General features: G+C 42.9%; 1 protein-coding gene and 1 long non-coding RNA gene across 7 annotated transcripts in view; one reads left to right on the forward strand and one right to left on the reverse strand.

Moving 5' to 3' along the window:
• The window catches only part of Frmd4a (FERM domain containing 4A), a 581,879-nt gene that overhangs the window by 310,448 nt on the left and 250,465 nt on the right, over window positions 1-20,966 (forward strand). Inside the window, exon 1 of one of the 6 annotated variants that reach the window (XM_058575146.1) lies at window positions 724-965. The exons of 4 other annotated variants lie outside the window; for them this stretch is intronic. In XM_058575146.1, coding sequence (XP_058431129.1) covers window positions 822-965 — 144 coding nt within the window. In that variant the 5' untranslated portion in view covers window positions 724-821. Of the gene's footprint in view, window positions 1-723; window positions 966-20,966 lie in introns of those variants that run through there. One more of the 6 variants, XM_046432433.2, reaches the window with a different exon arrangement.
• Window positions 9,806-19,017, reverse strand: LOC124084976 (uncharacterized). Its single transcript, XR_006849309.2, has 3 exons — window positions 18,753-19,017; window positions 11,966-12,143; window positions 9,806-9,937 (listed from the first exon to the last, which is right to left on the reverse strand). It is a non-coding gene; the product is annotated as an uncharacterized LOC124084976 (long non-coding RNA).

Consider the following 20,966-nt stretch of genomic DNA (forward strand, 5'->3'; position numbering starts at 1 on the left):
CACATCTAACTGCATATCTCTGCTTGGGGTTAAGTTCCACATGTCATTTATCCATAAAATAACCAGAGATTTTCTATAAACTCTGGAGAGAAAAACGAAATAGGTTGCCTTGACCTCCTTTATCCATTTTCCTCCAAAATCATGAATGTGGATATTATCTGTATCAGATAAGCTTCCCGGCAGTTCTGTTGATCCTAACTTAAATCTGGGATACTTCCAAAGAAAACGTCCAGGTTTTTTTATAAGTTGCCCACAGAAATAGCAATCTCTCCAGTGTGGATATAAAATTGGACTTTTTTGTTTCACCCTGCAGGCACTCTTGGGTTCTACAAGTTTTAAAGAGTTAAGAAAAATAGATGGAATGTCTTGGGAATGTTGGCAGGGGAGGCTGCAAGTCTTCGCTTCACTTTCTCACCCTGGAATGCCTCTGGATTTGCGCTGTTCACTAAGTTCTGTTTTGACCTGCCAAAAGAGCCAGTCTACGGGGCAGTCCACCAAGAGGCAGGGATGTGTGATTATCTGCACACTGGGGTTTATTTTTCCCTGGTGCCTGGTGAGTCCCCAGAGACAAGGAGAAAACATTTTGATTTAGGAGCCTTCTGCTAATCCTTGAGGGAAAACAGTCTCTGAAGATTAGTGAGGGGCGTGGTGAGGGTAGGTAGGGGGAGAGGAGAGCAAGAGGAAGCAGGGTTATTTGGACTGAATTTTTTCCTTGCCTGATTAAATCTTAGTGGCATTGGAATCTGTGTTTCTGAAAGAACACAGCCCTGTATGTGGGGCCTGAGAGCGGAGGGGCAAAGGCAGGAGGCCCAGGAGCTGGCATGGCGGCGGGGCTGCCTGACTCTGAGGACGTGCCATGCAGCTGGGACCTCACTTGCCAGGCACTGAGGACTTGTCGAGGGGGACACTTTCGGGTCCTACTGCTGATGTTGAAGCCATGGTGCATCTCCAGGGCCGTCTACCAGGTGGGGCCAATCTCCTCTTACTTTTTTTTTGCAGTGTGAGGCGGGGAGGGGAGTGATCTATTGTCACTTGTGCTTAGGACTCCGGAGCATGTTACAATCAATAGGGAACCGGTTAACATTAATCGTGCATCTTTCTCGAGGTGCCAGGCGCCCTGTGAGGTGTGCCATGAGCGTTTTCAAGGCCACCCTCTGAAGGAGGTGTGCATGTCTCCATTTAACAGATAAGGTTGTTGAAACTTGGAGAAGGATGTGGGTTGTGCAAAGTCACCCAGCAAGTAAATGACAGAGCCCTGTGATTAAAACTGCAGTTCTTCTGGCTGCAAAGACAAAGGCTGCTCTGTCATTAGTTCGCATTTCCCTCACAATAGATGATGCTTACTCAATGTCTGTGGGCCATTTGGAAGGGCAGGGGTGACCAGCTGGTAAAGGGAGTGTGGTTATGGGGGACAGGAGCAAGAGCACCAAGCAGCAATATGGTCTCTTTTCTTCACCTCCCTCTCCCTTTGGTGGTTTTACACAGGGACCTCTGACACTTGTACAGAACCTACAGCTAAATCTGAGAAAAAGAACGTTTTCTGGGTTTTTTTTTTTCAGTGCTGTAGATCAAACCCAAGACTTCATGCATACAAAGCAAATGTTCTACTTAAGCTATACCTCAGCCTGGGGAGGGCATTTTCTGCAAGAGGGTAGCACTTCTGAGTCAGCTGGCTAGGGATGCAGAATACTTCAAAAAGGAGAGACAACAGCATCTGCCTTCTCCTACCTTCAGTCTACATTAGTGGCATTAGGCTATATCCCTGCTTGTCATGAAGATGTCAGTCTTGACAGCCCCAGCCCATTGTGAGAGGGGCCAGCCTGGTTGGGCAGAAGGAAGGGAAGGAGGCAGAGTAGAAAGTAGGAGCACTTCCCCTTGCCTGGCTCTGGAAGAAGGTGTCGCTCAGTGTCACTCTGGCTTGGCAGATGGGTTTTTTGGTAATAAGGTTTGCTTGAGTGGCTTGACAGTCTCTTCTTGCTTGCTGGCTCACCTCACTGTTTGCAAGCAGGCGGGCACAGCTGGCCTTTGTATTTTTAGGTTTGCTTGGTGGTGCATAATCCCTTAAGAAATTGTGTGTAATGTCTAAACAACTCTGGACCCTTGTGGCTGTCCCTCCCTCCACTCCCCTCCCCCACTCATGGAATTTCTGGCCTTGCTTTGAAGGGACAGCTTCTTGGAAGCCTTGCCCAAGGGGACCAGACACTTGCATATCCCTGCCTTGGGCTTCATTTTCCCATGGGCAGACAGGGTTTCTGGAGATGAAATTTCTCCAGAATTCCTATGCTTGAAGAGTATATACCACAGCAACTGTGTTTCCAATAGATCATATATAAAAGAAGCTTGAGGGAAATCTTCCCAAGTTTGACAACCATTTGAAAATTTTACGTAAAATAATTCCAACGACAAGTTGTAAATCTGAAAGAATTTTGGAAAACAACCTCCCTAGCTGGGAGGTTCAAGAAAGAATAAGATTGGTGTGTCCATTTGAAGCTTTTCTGAAACCTTAGTTCAGAGTCAAATGTCCCCCAGTATGGTATTTGGGGTAATTACTGAGTCAAGATCATTCCATCTTTTCCAGTCATTTCTGTGGTTATAGGAGTGTTGAGGGCCTGGCTCCTTGCCTCCACCTCCCACTTTCTTTTCATCTCCAGATTTGTCTTCCCTCTTGTCTCATCAAGTTACATAAAAACTTAGCTTCAAAATCAAGTAAGCAGGGGGCTTTCTTACGATTTTTATTTACATCTTAAAGTGTACTGAAAAGAACAGTGAATTATTAGCAACCAGGCCTGGAAAAATTTTTATTCCCACCCAACCACAATTCCATTGAGCCACTGATATGCCTGATCAGTCCTCAGACTTGTCCATGGTCAGACTCTGGCCAACCTGGGCTGCTTGGCCCGAGGGCAGCAAGTGCCTCTCACCCACACAGCCCTGTTTGCAGCTGGGAGGTAATTCCCATGGGGGATCTGGAAAGCAGTTGCTAAGAGGAAAGCCAAGGTTGCAGGTCTAAACTAGTTCCCCAGCCACAGAGGCCAGGTTAACTACAGGGCTGCTGGGTTAGCAGTCTTCAGAGCCAAGTTGAGGGGGCCGGGAAGTGGTAGGGAAGCCAAAAGCAGAATGCAGCTGTACTGACCAGGGGTGGTCTGAATGCAATCCAGACAGGACTTCCCAAGTCCCGGGCAGCGTCTACCTGCTCCCAGCCCTGCTGTCTACTGCCCAGCACGGCTGGATTAAAGGGATATTCAAAATAACATACTAACCCATTTTCAATTGCTCATGGCCTCATGGGAAAGAGTCAAGTACACAAATAATTGCATTTCAACATATAGAGGCTTTGAGAGAAAAGCAGAGAATAATTTGCTCAAGGAAAAATTAGACAAAAAGTCTAAGTCTCCTGGTCTTCACTTTCTCCATTACTGAATGAGGATATAGCTTCATAGTGTTGTAATAATTAAATAAGGGGATGTATGAAAAAGTATGTAGCAAAGACAGAAGAATCTACAGATGTGAAATGCTACTGTTGTTTAATAGACTGCATTCTCACTGTTATTTATCTTGGGAAAAATTCAGCAACAGTGCATTTATTTATTAGAGATACAGTGATTGATGGCCTTTTTTGATGTATTTTGCTTAAGCAATGTTTTTGTGGTTCACAGTCTGTTCATTGGCTAAAGTGATGGTTGTCAATTCCTGGATGAATTTTAGATTCATCTGGGGAGCTCTAACAAACACCCTGCTCCAGCCAGACCTGACTTCCAGAGATTCTGATTTAATTGATCTGGGGCCTGAGCGCTGGGATGTTTTAAAAGCTTTTCAGTGGTTTTCATGTACACACTCCAGCTGAATATCCAGGGCTGAAGGAGCCTCATCTCACATTTGCGAATAAGTAAATGCTTACAAAAGCCCAAACAGAGGACCAGGCACTGTGCTGCATGCCGCTAAGCCCAGCAGCTGGGGAGGCTGAGGCAGGAGGATTGAGAGTTCAAAGCCAGCCTTAGCAAAAGCAAGGGACTAAGCAACTCAGTGAGACCCTGTCTCTAAATAAAATACAAAATAAGGCTGGGGATGTGGCTCAGTCGTCCAGTGCCCCTGAGTTCAATCCCCAGTACCAAACAAACAAACAAACAGCATCAGAATCACTGGGGATGGGGACACTTTAAAAATATACATATAATGTCAGGAGCCCCACCTTAGACTTAAAGAATAAACACATCTGGCGGTAGAGGTTGGCAATCAGTAACAAGCGATTCCTAATATCATTTGTGGGAATCACTAATACAGATAGTCCTCAACTTGTTCCACTTAACAATTCTTTGGCTTAACAGTACACATCCAGTAGAAACTGTACTTTAAATTTTGATATTTCCCCACACTGGCAATATGCAATATGAGTCTTTCTTGTCTTGTCTGCTTTTGGGCAGCAAGCTGCAGATCCGTCAGTCATGAGATCACCTGGGTAAAGCACCAGCACTCTACAGTGTGCTGTGTTGCTAAACTATGATGTTCCGTAGGTTACGTGAATTAACCCAAGTTTGCCTTACTATTCTCAACCAATGATGGGTTGAGCAGGATGTAAACCCATCATCAGCTGTGAAGTATCTGTTAGAGGACAGAGTATTAGATAGCACCTAAAAATGAGGGTCATAAGCAATGTCTGAAGAGGACGATCCTGAGGACTAACTCCAATCACTTAGTTTATGCCCAAGGTTGGCAGGGGGGCAAAGTATTCAGTAAACGTTAGCTACCTTTATTACCACAAGAATGAATGTGGTCACCTGTGGCCACCGCAGAAAGAAGAAGAGGGTCAGGTTTATCCTTGGGCAGAGCAGTGACCTTTTTTACAGCAGACTTGGCTTCAGCTCCAGGGGTCCTTCCTTCACATCCCAGTGTCCATTTTGCTTCCCAAACAGTGGCTGGGACACGCAGCAGCTCAGATGGGCAGCATCTCCACAGAAAACCACGGGTGGTTTTCTTTTTTTTTTTTCTTTAATTTTTATTGCTGGTTGTTCAAAACATTACATAGTTCTTGACAAATCATATTTCACACTTTGATTCAAGTGGGTTATGAACTCCCATTTTTACCCCGGATACAGATTGCAGCATCACATCGGTTACACATCCACTGTTTTACATAATTGCTATACTAGTGTCTGTTGTATTCTGCTGCCTTTCCTATCCTCTACTATCCCCCATCCCCTCCCCTCCCATCTTCTCTCTCTACCCCATGTACTGTAATTCATTTCTCCCCCTTGTTTTTTTTTCCCCTTTCCCCTCACTTCCTCTTGTATGTAATTTTGTATAACCATCAGGGTCTCCTTCCATTTCCATGCCACGGGTGGTTTTCTAAAGTGTCTTTACCACACTCCTTCTTTATCTCATTACTCTCCCAAGCAAGGGTTATTTGTAGGTCCTGAAACATCCATAATCAGGGATCTTTAAAAGAAAAATCATTTAAAATTGTACAAACAGACGGGAAAGGAAAATCACAAGTTTCAAATGGAAGAAAGCTGCAAAGGTTAGAAGCATCACAAAATCCAGAAGAAAAATGCAGATTTCTTAATTAAGCGGCTCATCATCCCTATTGTCTTCTTATCCCTGTGTCTTTTTGCTGCCTGCCCTTTGATCTCTTCTTCATGAGACTGTGACTTTGCATTATATCCCTTAGAAGGAGTAGAAAGATAAGTCAGTCTTCTTCTCCCAAGAAGGATCGAAATTTGTCCTTTTGGTACCAAGAGTTTAGAAGGGTGACTCAGATTCACAATTTTTCCCTGGAAATGTGCTGATTTCAGAAATGTTGAAGAATTGGGTAAGACTCTTCTTAAATTTCTTTTATCTATGATCGACTGCAAGCCATACTTTCTGTTTAGCGTCAAACTAGAGGCTTATGCCCTCTAGACATAGAAATTATGGGAAAATCCAATTATTCTCTATTTTCTTCAACAAAGAAGAAATTATATGTCACTTTTATAAATGGGTGTGCAATCTGTTATATATACTCCTGGCAGGAAAAAACTGTTACCTTTGGCTAGGGCTTATGAGAACTAAGCTCTCTTTAAAACTTTACCAATCTAATGATTGAAGAATTCCCCATGGACTGGCTTTTGGATCTCAGTGCTTCACTCTTCTTTCCCTTCTGCTCCGGCCACATAGCCCCATCCAAGTGCTGTAAGATGCAGTTCTCTGGTGGCTAAGGTCTGCAGCCGTCCACGGGCAGCACAGGGTGAGTCAGTACCTGGGGCCAAGGGCTGCTATAGAAGCTGTGCCTACACTGATGCGGTTCATAGGAACTTGAACTTGATGGAATGACTGTGAACCTAGTACATATTTCCCTCTTATCACAAAAGAAATGTGTCCTCACTCAAAATGCCCATGGACATTCCAATGCTCCTAGATCAAGCAGGGATGTTTAACATAGGGGAAGTCAAAGTGGAAAAGGAAATTAATTAGTCATAACTAATGACACTTTTGCAAAAACGGCTATACAAAAACATTGCTAGGAATCAGCCCAGAGATAACAGAGATGCCTCAAATGAGAATCCCTGAAGTTTAAGCTTTCAGATGAATCTTCCTCTGTACCCTCTGCCACTCTCTCAAACCCACCTCACTCCTGGCTGTACAGTGCAAAACTATAATAAAAATAATATAAATAAGATGAACAGTCTGAATTTTGGCACACTGTAATTTGCTTCTGGCCTCAGAGATGTAGGCAGCATGTGTATGGCATATGCAAGCCTGTTTTAGATTTTTTTTTTTTTAAGTTGGATGCCATTAGCTTGATTTTCTCTCTCTCTCTCTCTCTCTCTCTCTCTCTCTCTCTCTCTCTCTCTCAACTACTCTCTTCATAGGAGTTGTAAACTATGTTTCTGGTTTTTATTTTCTATCACCCGTCAAACACACCAGTCAACGTGCCTGGTCCTCTTCTCCTCCTGGCTTTAGGAGGTAGGCTGTATTGGAGGTCACAGGGCACATCCCGTCTTCTTCTAAGAAATATTATTTGGATACACATGGGTGTTCCAAGGTTGTAAGAAATGCTTCTTCTAGAAGGAAATATGGACCAGTGGCTACAGTGACCACTCAAGCTTTAGGAATTTGAGAGAGCCCCCCGCCACATTTTTTCTCCCTTTTAATCTATATAGAGTTTTTAGCCAGTGCTCTACACCGGCCCTCACAGCACTAGGCCTGCAGTGACCTACAGACACCACATTCCTACAACACAAGAAAAACAAACATGTGAAATCACCTTATCAACCTGGATTGGGGTTTGTAGTCACAGAATGTGTTTCCTCCCGAGTAGAAGGTGCACTTCCAAAACTGAGAGCTCTAGAAAAAAGAGTCGGTTTGCAAATGTGACCTTATCAACTGCCTGCATGATGAGTTCTGTTGCTGTCAGTGGTCAGCCCTCCCAAGGACCAGCGATTCCTCTAAAATGAGCCTGGGTTTTCAATGCTTCCTACGTATCTTCCAAAATAATGAAAGCAACCGATCAGGACTGATGGAGTAGGCTATGATTCAAGAAAATGTTTCCACATGTGGAAAGTGGAGCTTTGATTCTCAATTTGCTATTTTTGCTGTTCCCCTTTCATCATTTTGTTATGGCAATGTATGTTTTCAAAGGGCGATATCCTTTGTAATATTTAATGCCTGCACATGGCTTGGGCCTAGGGTCTTCTCTGATGATCTGCCGCACGTGCTGTGCTTAAAGGGCAAAAAGGCTTGCTTAGAGGGGAACAATTAGCTCATGTGTGGGATTTCTTTGCCAAGCCAGCATTTGTTTGTTTTAGTGTTTTAGCAGCCACTCATTAAGTGCCTGTCAGTAAAGGATGATGTGTTGTATCTGCACCAGTGTGCTTGAATCTCACGTACCCTGTCTTCTGCAGCAGTGTTTTCTTATATTGACATGGAATCACTTTGCAGTAAGAACAAAGGCAAAAACTCTTATTCTTGGATTTTTTTAATTCTTCCTTGATATAGGAACTAGCTCAGTTTTTACTTTGTTCATTAAGTATTTTTTTAATCTGATAAGGGGATGCTTTCATCTTCCTGGAAGGCACTTTCTCTGCCCCAATGAGAAAATAATACTTCGTTTGGAGATTTAGTATTAGCCTCTAGTTACTGCATTGGCCACTGCACAGTTTGGGTTTGTCCCACCCAATGTTGGCTAATCCATTGCCAAAGAAATGCAGAAATCAACTTTTAGCTCTTGATTAACATCCAATCGCCCTTGAACAGTCAAAGCTTCTCCAAGTTCTGCTTTGGTGGAACTCAGGAAGAGTAATCCCATAGGAAGGGGCACAGCCAGTTTTTTATTTAAACTGTATGTTTGGTTGGGATCTCTTGAGTGGAGCTAATGAAGATGGCAGGGAATCTAATTGTTCTACCATGGCCTTGAAAAAAAATGATTATTTAATTGGATGGAGAGTTTATTTACAGCCTCAAAATGTTCCATTCTTCATAAGTGAGTGTCTTTTCAAAATTTCATCATTTGAGAGACAAGTGTTCACGTGTTCTAACTTCAAGAAAACTATACATGCATGTCTTTGGTAATTTATAGAGTATTTTCAAGGCTCAGAAATTTTAGAGGCTGGGAAAGCATCTCAGCAGCTACAATGTAGTCATTGGTTCTCGGCCTTCATCAGCTACGGAAGTGATGGTTTATTTGGAGTAGTTGGTTTCATAAAGCCATTTGGGAGAAGATGGCTAGCAGCCAAGTCAAGCATCCTAAGTTCTAAAGCTTTTGCATTGAATCCAGGTATGGCATATTCCACTTCTTCTGCCTCAAGTTCTCTATTAATGAAATGAAGATTTGTTCATTCATTCGTTCATTTGTTCCTGTGTTTTTGTTTATTCATCTGACAAATCATTAATGAACACCTGCAACGTGCCAGTCGGCATGCTAGGTGTCTGGAGATGGGGTAGTGCACAAAACAAAAGTGCATATTCTTATAAAGGTTGAGTTCAGTAGAGATCCGAATCACTAATCACTCAACAGTATTCATACAAGAATTTTTAAACTCTAGTAATGACAAAATGGGACGTCAAAGCTTGGGGGACAAGGTGCCTGATGGCCTAAGAGGAAATAACAGGGAAAGCTTCCCTTCTTGGATATGTCAGAGAAGACTTCCTGGGGGCGTCACGTTTGAGCAGAGATCTCAAAGACAAGTGGCCATTCACCAGGAGGAGCAGGTGAGATAAAGATGAGTGAGAATAACACTATGTACCAACCCAGAGTTGCTGTGCCTATGGGAAGAGAGCACTGAACTTCTTAGGCCTAACAGTCACGTGTCCTTATTTAACACGTGTAATAATAGTTTTAAATTATTTGTAGAGTAACTTTGACCGTGCTACTTGACCACTGGACACTCCACTAAGCGGTGTTCCCCTCCCCCACCACTGGACCTTTTGAAAGCCAGCTGTCCTGTTTTGGAAGCCACACCATCCAGCCTCAGATGGAAATTTTCTTCGTTCTCAAGGGTATGAGCTCATCACCACACCAGATGGGTTTCCAATGAATGATTATTGTGCAATCTGATTATTTTCATGTCATGCTAATTCCCTTTGAAAGATGGAAACAGGATATGGGCTCTCTTTATTATCTTTGTAAGTTAGAGGAAAATATCCCAGTATGGCCACATCCCCTGCAGATTGAGGGAAAAAAAAAAAACATACAAGTTAAAACTAAGTGGCAATTCTGGTATAAGAGTCCACTAACAGTAACATTTACTGTGCACAATCAATCAATTTTTATCATATGATACATCCGTTAAAGTAACTTTAGACTCTGCAGCAGATAACTAGGAACTCTCAGTAGTTAGTGAGATAGAAATTTATTTCTCATACTAACAAACATAAACATACTCTGGTTGAAACTTCCACAGGTTCGTTCAGTGTCATATTGTGACTCTGTCCTCCTCCAGGGTCTCAGTGTCACTTCATTTAGCTGGCAAAGGAAAGCAGAGAATGGAAGAGTGTCAGTGAGAGACTTCTATGGGTCAGTCCTAGAAGTGGGGCTCATACCTCATTGGCCAGAACTCAAGTCACATGACCACATCCAACCTCCAGATACAAGTGGGTGGTCAGCTGGTTAACTTATCCCAGGGAGTCAACTTTGCCTGAGGTTAAGGGCATGTGCCCCAGAGTCAGTGAATCAGACATACAGTAATTCCTTTTTATCCACAGGAGATATATTCTAAGACCCCTAGTGGATGCCTGGAACATCCGAGAGTTCTGAAAACTTCATGATTTTTCCTACCTATGCAAACCTCGGATGGTTTTTAATTTGTAAATTAGACACAGTACAAGATTTAAAACAATAACAATAAAATAGAGCAATTATGACAATATACTGTAATAAAAGTTATGTGAAGGTGATGTCTCTCTTAAAAGGTAATACTTTCACCTTCTCAATTAAAGGAACCATTTTATGACTTCTCCTTGGCATATCCAAATTGCTAGCACCACTCCTCTTGCACTTTGGGTTCATTATTAAACAAAATAAAGGTTACTTAAACACAAGCACTGTAATACCAGGACAGTAGTGTATACAGCACAGATATGCTGGGAAAAAGGTGATTAAGGTCCAAGAGGGAGGGAGTGAGATGGTGAAAGATTTCATAACACTACTCAGAACAGTGCACATTTTAAAACTTATGAATTTCTTATTTCTGGAATTTTCCACTTCATAGTTTGGGATCATGGTTGACTACAGGTAATTGAATCAGGAAAAGCAAAACTAGGGATCAGGGCTGACTAAAATAAGTCCCAACTCCAGAAGGTGAGTCTAAGGACACATCACTCATCCTTTGAAGCCTAGATCCTCTCATCTGTAAAATGGAAACAGCGACACTATTTACTACAGGGTGGTACCCTTAGAATTGAATGCCATGTTGTATGTCAAGTGCTCAGACCAAGACTGATAAGCAAAACACACTTATTGATTGTAAGTCATAATTATCAATTTACTCATTTGCTACAAAGTAAAAGCAAATTAAAAGAACCTGATGCATTCTTATGACTGAGAAATGGTGAGTGGGGATATAAATAATTCTTAACTACCAAACCAAACAAACTTCAATCTCCAAAATAAGTATAGGCTGATTGCTATCATTATCATAGCTATGGTGAGCCACTTTGAAGTTTTCAGGGGAGATTCAAAAATATTTTTTGACCTACAATTATGCCATAAAATAGGCTCAACCAAAGAGTCTAGGCAGGCGATTTTGGTACCTACAGTAGTAGAGGCCTGCTGGGGACTCTCGGGGAAATGAAGGTCACCGGCGAAATGAAGGTCACCAACGTTCCTAGAAGTCCAAAGAGCCCTCTGTTCTCTCCCCATTTCTGCCTGGATCCAAATGTGGGGGCTGCCTCTCCCACACCACGCAGCTCTGTTTGTGCTTCCCCGGGCCAGAGTTTTGTTTTCGATTTGCCTGTTCTGGGGCAGCTGCAGTGACTTTTCCATGAATGTACTGTTATTTACAGGCTGGGCCAAGTAACCTACAGTTTGCACTCTCTCTCGGCCAAATAAAGAGTGCAGGACACCCTGAGCATTTTCTGAAAAAGGGGAAGTGCTTGTTGATACTCAGCCCTGGGAGGCAAATTGCAGTTGACGCCATGTTTCAGGCTCTGCTCCAGCAATGGCAGTGAAAGGGCATGAACTGCCAGTTCTGGCTGTGTGCTCGGGGGTGGGACTCAAGGGCACGGTGGAAGTTGGCATGGCCTCAGTCTATGTCTATGTTATATTTAGTTGGCCTCCATGATCACGAAGCGCAGGATAAACCCTTGAAACAATTAACTCATCTGTTGTAATACAAGCCATTGTCTGAAATGTCTGTTTCAAGCAAGTCTGAAGAATATTCAGCATATCACCTAATGATATCAAATCAAAAAAATATGTGTTCAAATGTGGATAGACATTTTCTGGTTCTCATTGTTGGGAGAAGAGAGAATCCTTATGAGAAGTGATTCTCACCAGAGAGTGCTCATTGCTGAGAATTCCTCCAGTGCAGTCCAGTAAGATTCTTGTACTTAAGCCACTTCATAGAATAACAGAGTGCTGTGGAGTCTGGTGAACTTAGTCCAGTGTGATCTCTTCTACTGAGGATAGAGCTCATCCATCCAATGAAATAACTTGTCCACACTGGTTAAAACTGCACAGAGTTCAAACAAAACAAAGAATAACAGTATTTATTTAGTTATGTTAGGATGCTTTATAGACATACAATAATTTTCCCACTGATCTTATGAGGGAGCTACTTTGACTAATGGCCCCATGCCACAGGTCATAAAATAAAGGTTTGGTCATAAGACCCTAAGGCACACAGCTAGTAAGTGACCATCAGAGGCCATATTGAACCGGCTCTTAATCACTGTGTTCAGTAACTATGGGAAATGCTGATTCACACACAGTGTTAACCATCTTCCACCAGGAGGTGTGTTCTTTTGCTCACCTTAGCACCCACCACCATTGGAGCAAAGACTCTGTTTAACTCAATCCTGAGAGCTCTGGAGAGAGGATATTGGTGTCTTTGGCAATCCTTAAAATACAATCATCGGGTTGCCCTCCTCTGTCTTCTTCTACAGCTATCTATGTTTAGTTTCTTTGTTGTGTATGGGACTGAAGGATAAAAACAGCTCTTTCCTGCCCACAGAACCAGCCAACTTCTACCTGTAAGCCTACTTCTACTGCCTTGGTCCATTGCACAGGTTCTTGATAACAATAGGAAACACTTATTTAACACTCCACATGTACATACTTCACATGTATCTATTCCATCTTCAAGGCAACCAGTGGCACAGGTGTATATTTGTCCAATATTACACAAGAGGAAACTGAGTCACAGGGAGCTTTCAACATTCTTTTTTAAAATTTTTATTTGTTCTTTTTAGTTATACATGACACTAGGATCTATTTTGACATATTTATACAAACATGGAATATACTTATTCTAATTAGGATCCCATTCTTTTGGCTGTACGTGATGTAGAGTTTCATTGTTTCACTGTATTCATATATGTACATAGGAAAGTTATGTGAGATTAATTCCACTGTCTTTCCTATTTCTATACCTCTTCCCTTCCCTTCATTTCCCCTTTGTTTAATCCACTGAGCTTCAATTCTTTCCCTTCCGTCCCCACACCTTGTTGTGTGTTAGCATTCACATATCAGAGAGAACATTCCATCTTTGGTTATTTTGGATTGGCTTATTTCACTTAGCATGATAGTCTCCAGATCAATTCACTTATCAGAAAATGTCATAAAGTCATTCTTCTTTATAGCTGAGTAATATTCCATTGTGTATACATACCACATTTCTTTATCCATTTATCACAAGGAGCTTTCAGTCACTGGCTCATGATCACACAGCTAATGAGTGATAGAGCCAGGATTTAAAGATAATCTTTTTCACTTGAGAGCCAGTGTTCAAAATTGTAAGTAAATGGCCCATTCTGGAGGATGAGTAGGTACAATCTGCTACTGTATTGTTATTTCCGTGGAAATAGCACATCTCTTTCTCACGTCTCCTTTCCTTCAGCGTAACTTGCTCACCACCATTTCTACTGCATGTTCATCTTAACTTTGAATATCCCTGCCTCATTTATTTGTCGTTTTAATCAATCATCAAGGATTTCTTGATTAGGGCAGGGTGGGGTGGTAGTCATGCCTCTGGGCTGAATCTCACGTTTAGCATCTTTAAATAATGTGATAATTATCTTGCAATTTCCCATCAGTTTCCTCCGTTTTAAAATGGAGATAAGACCTCAATATTTGATAGTAACAAATGCATGGAAAGCTCTTAACATCTTTCTGATAGACATTAAGCATTCCATAGAAGTTACCACTGCTGTGGTTAATATTATTGTTTTACATTGATATAGGCTATAAGGGCAGGGAGGGGATCCAAATAGGCAAAACTGTGCAAGCAGAGGGAAGCAAAAATTGCTGGGCTCAGAGTTACCATACTCAACCATCTTTCTAAGTGGCTTGCAGACACAGACAGGGAGAATCTTGGGGGCCAGAAAGATACCAGGACACAAGAAGGAATGAATTCAACAGGGAACTGAAGGCAGAAAGAGGCTAGCAATTTGCTCAACCCTATGAATTAATACTGCAGGCAGAAATAACACCGAGCATTCCTGGTTCTAAATCTTAGAGATCCTGAGCTTTCCCCAGTAAAGCACGATTTACACTTTGAGCTTTTTCCTTGGACTCTGCTTATGCCAAAAAATTAACCAAAAAGGAGGGGTAGAATTCATAAAGAGAGGCAGTGTGGCCTATTAAAGGTATCTGTTTGGTTCTTCTTTGGGCTTTAAGTCAAACACCGCCTTCCCACACACATCTGTGCCAAATCAGAGCCATCCACAGGAGAGAGGGCTGGTCTTGTTCTCAATCAACTCTTTGGGTTACCCAGTCATTTCAGGGACTTCTGACTCCTTTCACAACTATCTAAGCCAGTGACTTAACAAGAATGTTCTGGACAAGCAGAGGCTCCGTTCTCAGGCCTTGAGGAAGTGCCCCGTGCGGGGGCTGGACAGAGGATCAGAACTGAATGTGGAACTCATTGTGAATCTCAGTTTTCAAAATGCTCAAAATCTATGCTGTCTGCCCCTCCTAGATATTCGCTGAAAGCCAACAGTTGGGAATAGCCTGTGTGTTTTGTTTGCACATCCAAACTCCTGCTGTTCTACAAAATTGCAATACAAAATTATAATACTGCCGAAAAATTCAAGTCAATTCATTTGAATCTTAAAACTTACTGCTAAATCTCTTAGTCAGTTAATGAGTTTCTTTGCCACTGAGAAAAATACACAGCCATGCATCCACACTTATTCTCTTTTTCCATCATGGCCTACTGGAGATGGGCTTGGGTGACACTGGAATCGAGCCAAGTATCTTAATCCCAAATCCACGATTTACCTGCTGCATGAATTTAGCAAGCAAGTTGTCCTGAGCCTCAACATGCCTTCTGTAAAATGGGGTCAAAATTAATATCATATAGGATTATTCTGAGGTTGAGGCAGCCTATGTAAAGCACTCAGCACAAGATGTTTAGTAACTGGCCGTTGTTTCCTTATTAATCCTTTATGCATCATTTAAACTCTCCTGGGAATCTAGCATTCCCCCAGAAGGCCCTTTGCAACAACGTAAGAGATGAATTTGAAAGTGGTTAAAATAAAAATCATGTGGATATTGTGAACCAAGAATGAGAGAGCCCAGAAAACCCAGGAGTGTTCATGCACGCTGCTTTAAGTGTGACACTAATGTCCTGCTCCCAGCACTGACTGATAACCAGCTCCTCCTCCCTCACCTAGTTGGTCTGGAAGGCTGGGTATCTCCACATATGGAACGCAGTTTCTCTGTAAGGTCTGTAATATGCTTGAAATTCCAAAACAAAGTAGACCCCGGCAGGGCACTGGCTCTGCGTTGGCAAATAAGCCTGCCATCAGGCGCCACCTCGGGTATTACAATGTGCTTTGAATCAGGGAAGGAGCTGCAGCCTTTCCTATGCAAAAGGCCTGTGGGCCAACATATCAGCTCCTCTGCAGAACAGAGTTGTCTCGAGCCAGAGAAGCCTTCTTCACCCCGCTGCATCTGGAACCTCAGCAGCCTCCAGAGCCTTCCTTTGCATTTATATTTCAGTATCTTGGGTAAGAAATAGGACGGATCACCCATCACCTGGGCATTTAAGGGCAGGATTATTAAAAACAGGTTGAATAACGACTTTACCTTACACAATTGAATATGAAGTATGCATTGTTAAGATCTTGTGACATTTGAAAAATGGGTCCTGTCTAAGAAAGAAAATTGTGTTCGTGGCTAAAAGAATTGAAGTCAATGTCCTCTATTACAAGAAAGTTCAAATTGCTTTTAATGACAATGTGCTGATTGTTTCCAGTCTCCTACAACCTAAAGCATCACCAATTAAAGGTGAAACAAAGATGTCAGGCTGGGGTCAAGCCCCAGTCTGTGCATGGACACTCTGAAAGTGTTGGGGGCCGGCTTTTGGACCCAGAGCTGTGCATCTTTGATAAGGTCCAGGTGCCCCCTTGGCAGAGTTCTGCCAATGACCCCAACATCTCACAAAGGCAGCCAACAGCAGCACGGGGTAAAGGCCATCACCAGGTACTGAGGAACCTGAGTCTGGGGGACCTGATGGCGCTGTGGCCCTGCTTCTCCTCTTGACTCCCCACCCCAGTACTTGGTTAGCTGGAGCCACTGAGCACAAGGGGAAAGGCTGAGTAGAAAGGGATTCCCCTTTTATTTCAGTACAAACACAACCCCCGCAAACCAAAGACAATCAGAAAGCCTGAGCGGAGAACTGAAAACTACACATAGTCTTATTGGTTTCTTCTCTGATGTCCTAGCACCGGGCTGGACCACTCACATTGCTTCTGCAGTGCTTTTGTAAAGGACAAATAAGGACTGGCCGCTGCCCTGTAGTCTTTCTAAAATGAACTTCTGGTGTGATTAGAATTGTGCTGAGTTCTTGAACTTTCAAAGGGGTAAACATATAGAGGGCATGGGTAATGCCAAGATGCAGTTTTATCAGTTGGTTCCGTGGGTGAACCATACCATCCCTGCTTTCAGAATGAAGAGCAATGTAGGGAACATTACAAGAAAATTTCCACAAGTTAACCGTAGATGGGGACCAAAGCAGGACACGAAACCACTCATAGGAAGTATTCCAGTCTCTATGGAAGAGCCTGCCAGGCAAACGGCATCATGCAAGCAAGGACCTTGCAGCACTTCCCACGTCCCAAGGGCGAAGCTGTAGGTGTAATCTAATCTCACCACAGCCGGGTCACCTTTTCTTCTTACAGCTGAGGACAACCACACCTTAAAGTTATAGGACTGGGGCTGGGGATTTAGCTCAGCGGCAACACTTACCTAACATGCGAGGCCTTGTGATCCATCCCTTGCACTATGTGACATAACCTGCACCATTTCATAAGAAGCGACAGAGCCCCGTTAAAACCACTGCAACTGCTTCTAGAATTCATGCTCTTTGTTGCTACACTGAAACAGCAGTTATTTCTGGGTAGTGGAGCTACAAGTGTTTTAAAATTTCTTTTCACTTTTCTGTGCCATCCATTGTTCTTGTACAACAAGCCTATTTTACTTGAAAAATCAGAAAACAGAAAAGGGAGGGAAATTCACAGTGTAAAGACATCACACTTGCCGGGTATGGTGGCACATACCTGTAATCCCAGTGGCTCAGGAGGCTGAGGCAGGAGGATAGAGAGTTCAAAGCCAGCCTGAGCAAAAGTGAGGCACTAAATTATTCAGTGAGACCCTGTCTCTAAATAAAATACAAAACAGGGCTTGGGATGTGGCTCAGTGGTCGAGTGCCCCTGAGTTGAATCCCCAGTACCCGCCGACCCCAAAAAAATCACACTTGCTTTATCTTGGAGATATTGAATTAAACCAGATTTGCCTAGCTCTGAAACAAGCCACTTCTTAAGATGGATTTCTTAAAGAATGTGTTAAGAACTCTAAAACCCAGGAAAGCAAAGAACAGATACTCACATCTGCCACTTTCCCATAAAATTTTAGATCCTAAAACCTGAGCATCCTTAATGCTCTTCTAATCACCATGATGACCCCTCCCACGCTCTGGGCTGGAGGAATCCCTCCCCTGCCCTCTGCAGCACTTCTCTACTCATTCAGGAGCTTTCTCGATGAACTCTCCCCACACCTTCCATCTCGGTCTGCCTTGAACTCAGATCTTCCCACAGCTCCTGAACATTCTCTCAAGCCTGCTACACTCTCAAGTGCACACCCCCGCCTTCCCTCCCTATGAGACCTCAGTGGAATACGCCGTTCCTGGAGCCCCACGTCCAGCACATACTCCTTCAGTGCTCACAGATGTGGCCTCTGCCCTGCTTCCCTCGAAGACCACCATGGACATGCAGTGGTCACACCCAGGGCCGTTTTCCCATCTCCCCACCTCGTGTGGCTTCGTCACCTTTCTGCCCAGCACCTGGAGCTCCATCTCCCTGCGCCAGATCCTCCTTCTCTGACCCTTCTTGGTTCTATTTCCTGTCTCTTTTGCTCCTCATTCCACCTAAACAGATAAACCCAAGATCAAGTCTTTGTCTTACTCTCTTTCCTCTATGTCCTCCTTTTGAATCTCAATATGTTCTGCCTACCATTCTGTTCTTGGCATAGTTTGTGCGTGACTTCCAAATGTAAGGAAAGCTTAAAAAAAAAAGGAAAGCTTACATTCTATTGGGCAAGAGAAATTGTAAGTAAACAAATAAACAAACCAATAGGTCCTCTGGAAGGATGATGTCCAAGCTAAAATTCAAATAATGAAAAGAATGAGCCAAACAAAGTTCTAGGAAAAACAAAACAGAAGGCAAAGGGAAGAGCATATGTAAGGGTCCTAAGGCAGAAACAAATGTGACCTGATGCATAAAGAGAAGAGAGTGTGGTTATAGCCTATTGAACAAGGGGAGGGTAGAGGCCAGAAAGGTATGAAGCCATGAGCTTTAATCCCCTCCTCATGCAGTACCTCTGTGATCACAAAGGGACCCTTCTGCCTTGCAATGGCATTCTTACATCATGTCTTCTACCTCCTCCCATCCTGCAGACACCTCAAGTGAAAAGAGGAATACACCTCACCTTCTATCCCCTAAAGTGCTAGACCAATACAGTTTACATTTGCTGAATTTCAGTGAAGGAGGCAACAGAAGACAAGTGCTATCTGTGAAGACCCAGACATTCCCAAGTTAAAACCAGTCTTTGAGTCACTCACCAAGATGCTGCCAGAAATAACATCATGCAGAAACATCAGTAAAGTTTGGTCACAACAACTAAAGCAAGTGTCTCACTCTCTTCTGCCTCCGCCTGCCTGGGAGTTTAGCATCCCCTGAAGCCTCTCATCTGGGACAGGATTGCAGGGCGGGTGCATGTTTTGCATCTCCACCAGGCCAGCTGTGGCTGGAGAATTCCTGACACAGACTAAGGTCAGACTGAACCCAGAAGACTTTCCTGGGGAAACACACCACACGCTGCAAAGCCAGTCATGCTGCTAATTAAAGAAATATTTTCAGAGGTGCTGTGATCTGTCACAAGAAGTGTTGACTCCTGATGACACAGGAAATGACTAGCATCTTATTGGGTGCATTCCACAGAGGGAAACACACAGATGTGAGTGCCTGCTTTTCATGCCACGGCTTCTGAAACCAGAGGCTGAGGGATCTTTGCATTTGAGGGTGCAGCTGGGAGTCAGAAAACCTGGGCCCAAGTACCCGTGGGGTAGCATTTCTTGACTGTGTGGCATGGGATGTCACTTGCCCACTCCAAGCCTCAGGGTTTAGGTTAGGCAGTTTTCCATTACTAGAACAAATGCCTAAAATAATCAACTTATAAAAATAAAAGGTTTATTTTGGCTGATGGTTTTAGAGATTTCAGTCCATGATTGGTTGGCCCTGTTGCTTTGGGCTAATGACGAAGCAGCACATCATGGTGGAACCATTTGGGGGAGTAAAAGCTCTCACCTCATGGCAAGGAAGAAAAAAAAAAGGAGGAAATGGTGTCTTACAGTTCCCTTCAAGGACAGTGCCCAAAGACCTAAAGACCTCCCGGTAGGCTCCCCCTCTTAATAGTTCCATCACCTCCCAACAGCACCAACCTGGAGACCAAGCCTTAAACACATGGGTCCTTTAGAGAACGTTCCAAATCCAAACTGTAGCAGAGTTCTTATCTACAAAATAAAGATTTATAAAATCTATCTAATAGGCTTGATTTGAAATTGTTTTATAAGTCATAAAGGGTCTCATGAAACTTAAGTTTGAGGCTTTTGGAAAACCTTGGCTATTTCAATTCTTATCTTAATTATACAGAGCTGCAAGAACAACATATTCTCCAAGTTCCTTTTGACTAAGGCTGGCCCCAGACAGGAGCTCCTAGGACGTAAGCTGTATTTCCCAACCCGGGAGGGAATGATTGCACAAAGAAAACTCAACTTGAAGTCATGTGCTGATTCCCATGTGAACCAAATTGCTGTACGAGTAAGCAAAGCTGTACTTAAAAAAGCATAGTTTTAAAGAATGCAGGCAGAAGTCTTCTTGCTTACCCTGTGGCATTTTATCACTAGAACCTGACATTAGCTTCTTTCACAAATTCCCCTGTGCCAGGGTCAACTGCTTCTTTTATCTGGGCATCAACAGCAGACCTGGCTTTACTGAGTTCATGAATTTTGAAAGCGAAAGGCCTTTACAAGTGGTTGCATAGTAATCCAAAACCATCGGATGGCTTGTTTTCAATTGCATAAGATTTGATTAGTACTAAAAATGAACACATTCTGGTTACTAAGCTCTAGAAAATAGTCATACTTCAGGGAAACTTGAACATTCATTGCAAATGTCACAATGTCTTTTAAATGATCAAATAAATTATTTGCTTTTGCACTTAGCTAACCATGGGTTTAGCTATCCTTTTCTTCATCTCCACCACCTGCTTTCCTCAGACCCTTTTTGCCCATTCTGACACTTTGAGCTGCCTCCTCATTGCTCCTAAACTCTCCCCCTACATCATCCCACTGTCCGCTTATTCAATCTTTTTTAGCCACACCGAACAAATCATTTGCCCACTAAGATATCGATACTGTTAATGGGTCCCAATTATCTATTTTAGGGCCAAATGTTTTAGTAGCAAAACTCTTTTTTATGTGGAATCAAATACTAAAGATACAAAATATAAAATGGATTAGAAAATGATATTTTAACAGCATAAATGTACAACATTTATTCACTGCAAAGACATTCAATGGGAACCATATTTTGTTGGACAATAACAGGAAGATCCCGAAACACTCTCATAAGTTACTGCTATATGTGCATGAACATGCAAAAGCCTGAGTCTTTGGAAAGGCCAGTACAGTTTATTTTGTTGACCCTTAATGACATGGAGAATAACCAAAAAGGCACTTGGTAAGATGGTAACAGAGCACAGTGGTTTTAAGGAA

This window comes from Marmota monax, unplaced genomic scaffold (assembly GCF_021218885.2).
Source record: "Marmota monax isolate L192 unplaced genomic scaffold, Marmota_monax_Labrador192_F-V1.1 WCK01_AAM20220418_F8-fsc00090, whole genome shotgun sequence".
Classification (NCBI taxonomy): Eukaryota; Metazoa; Chordata; class Mammalia; order Rodentia; family Sciuridae; genus Marmota; species Marmota monax.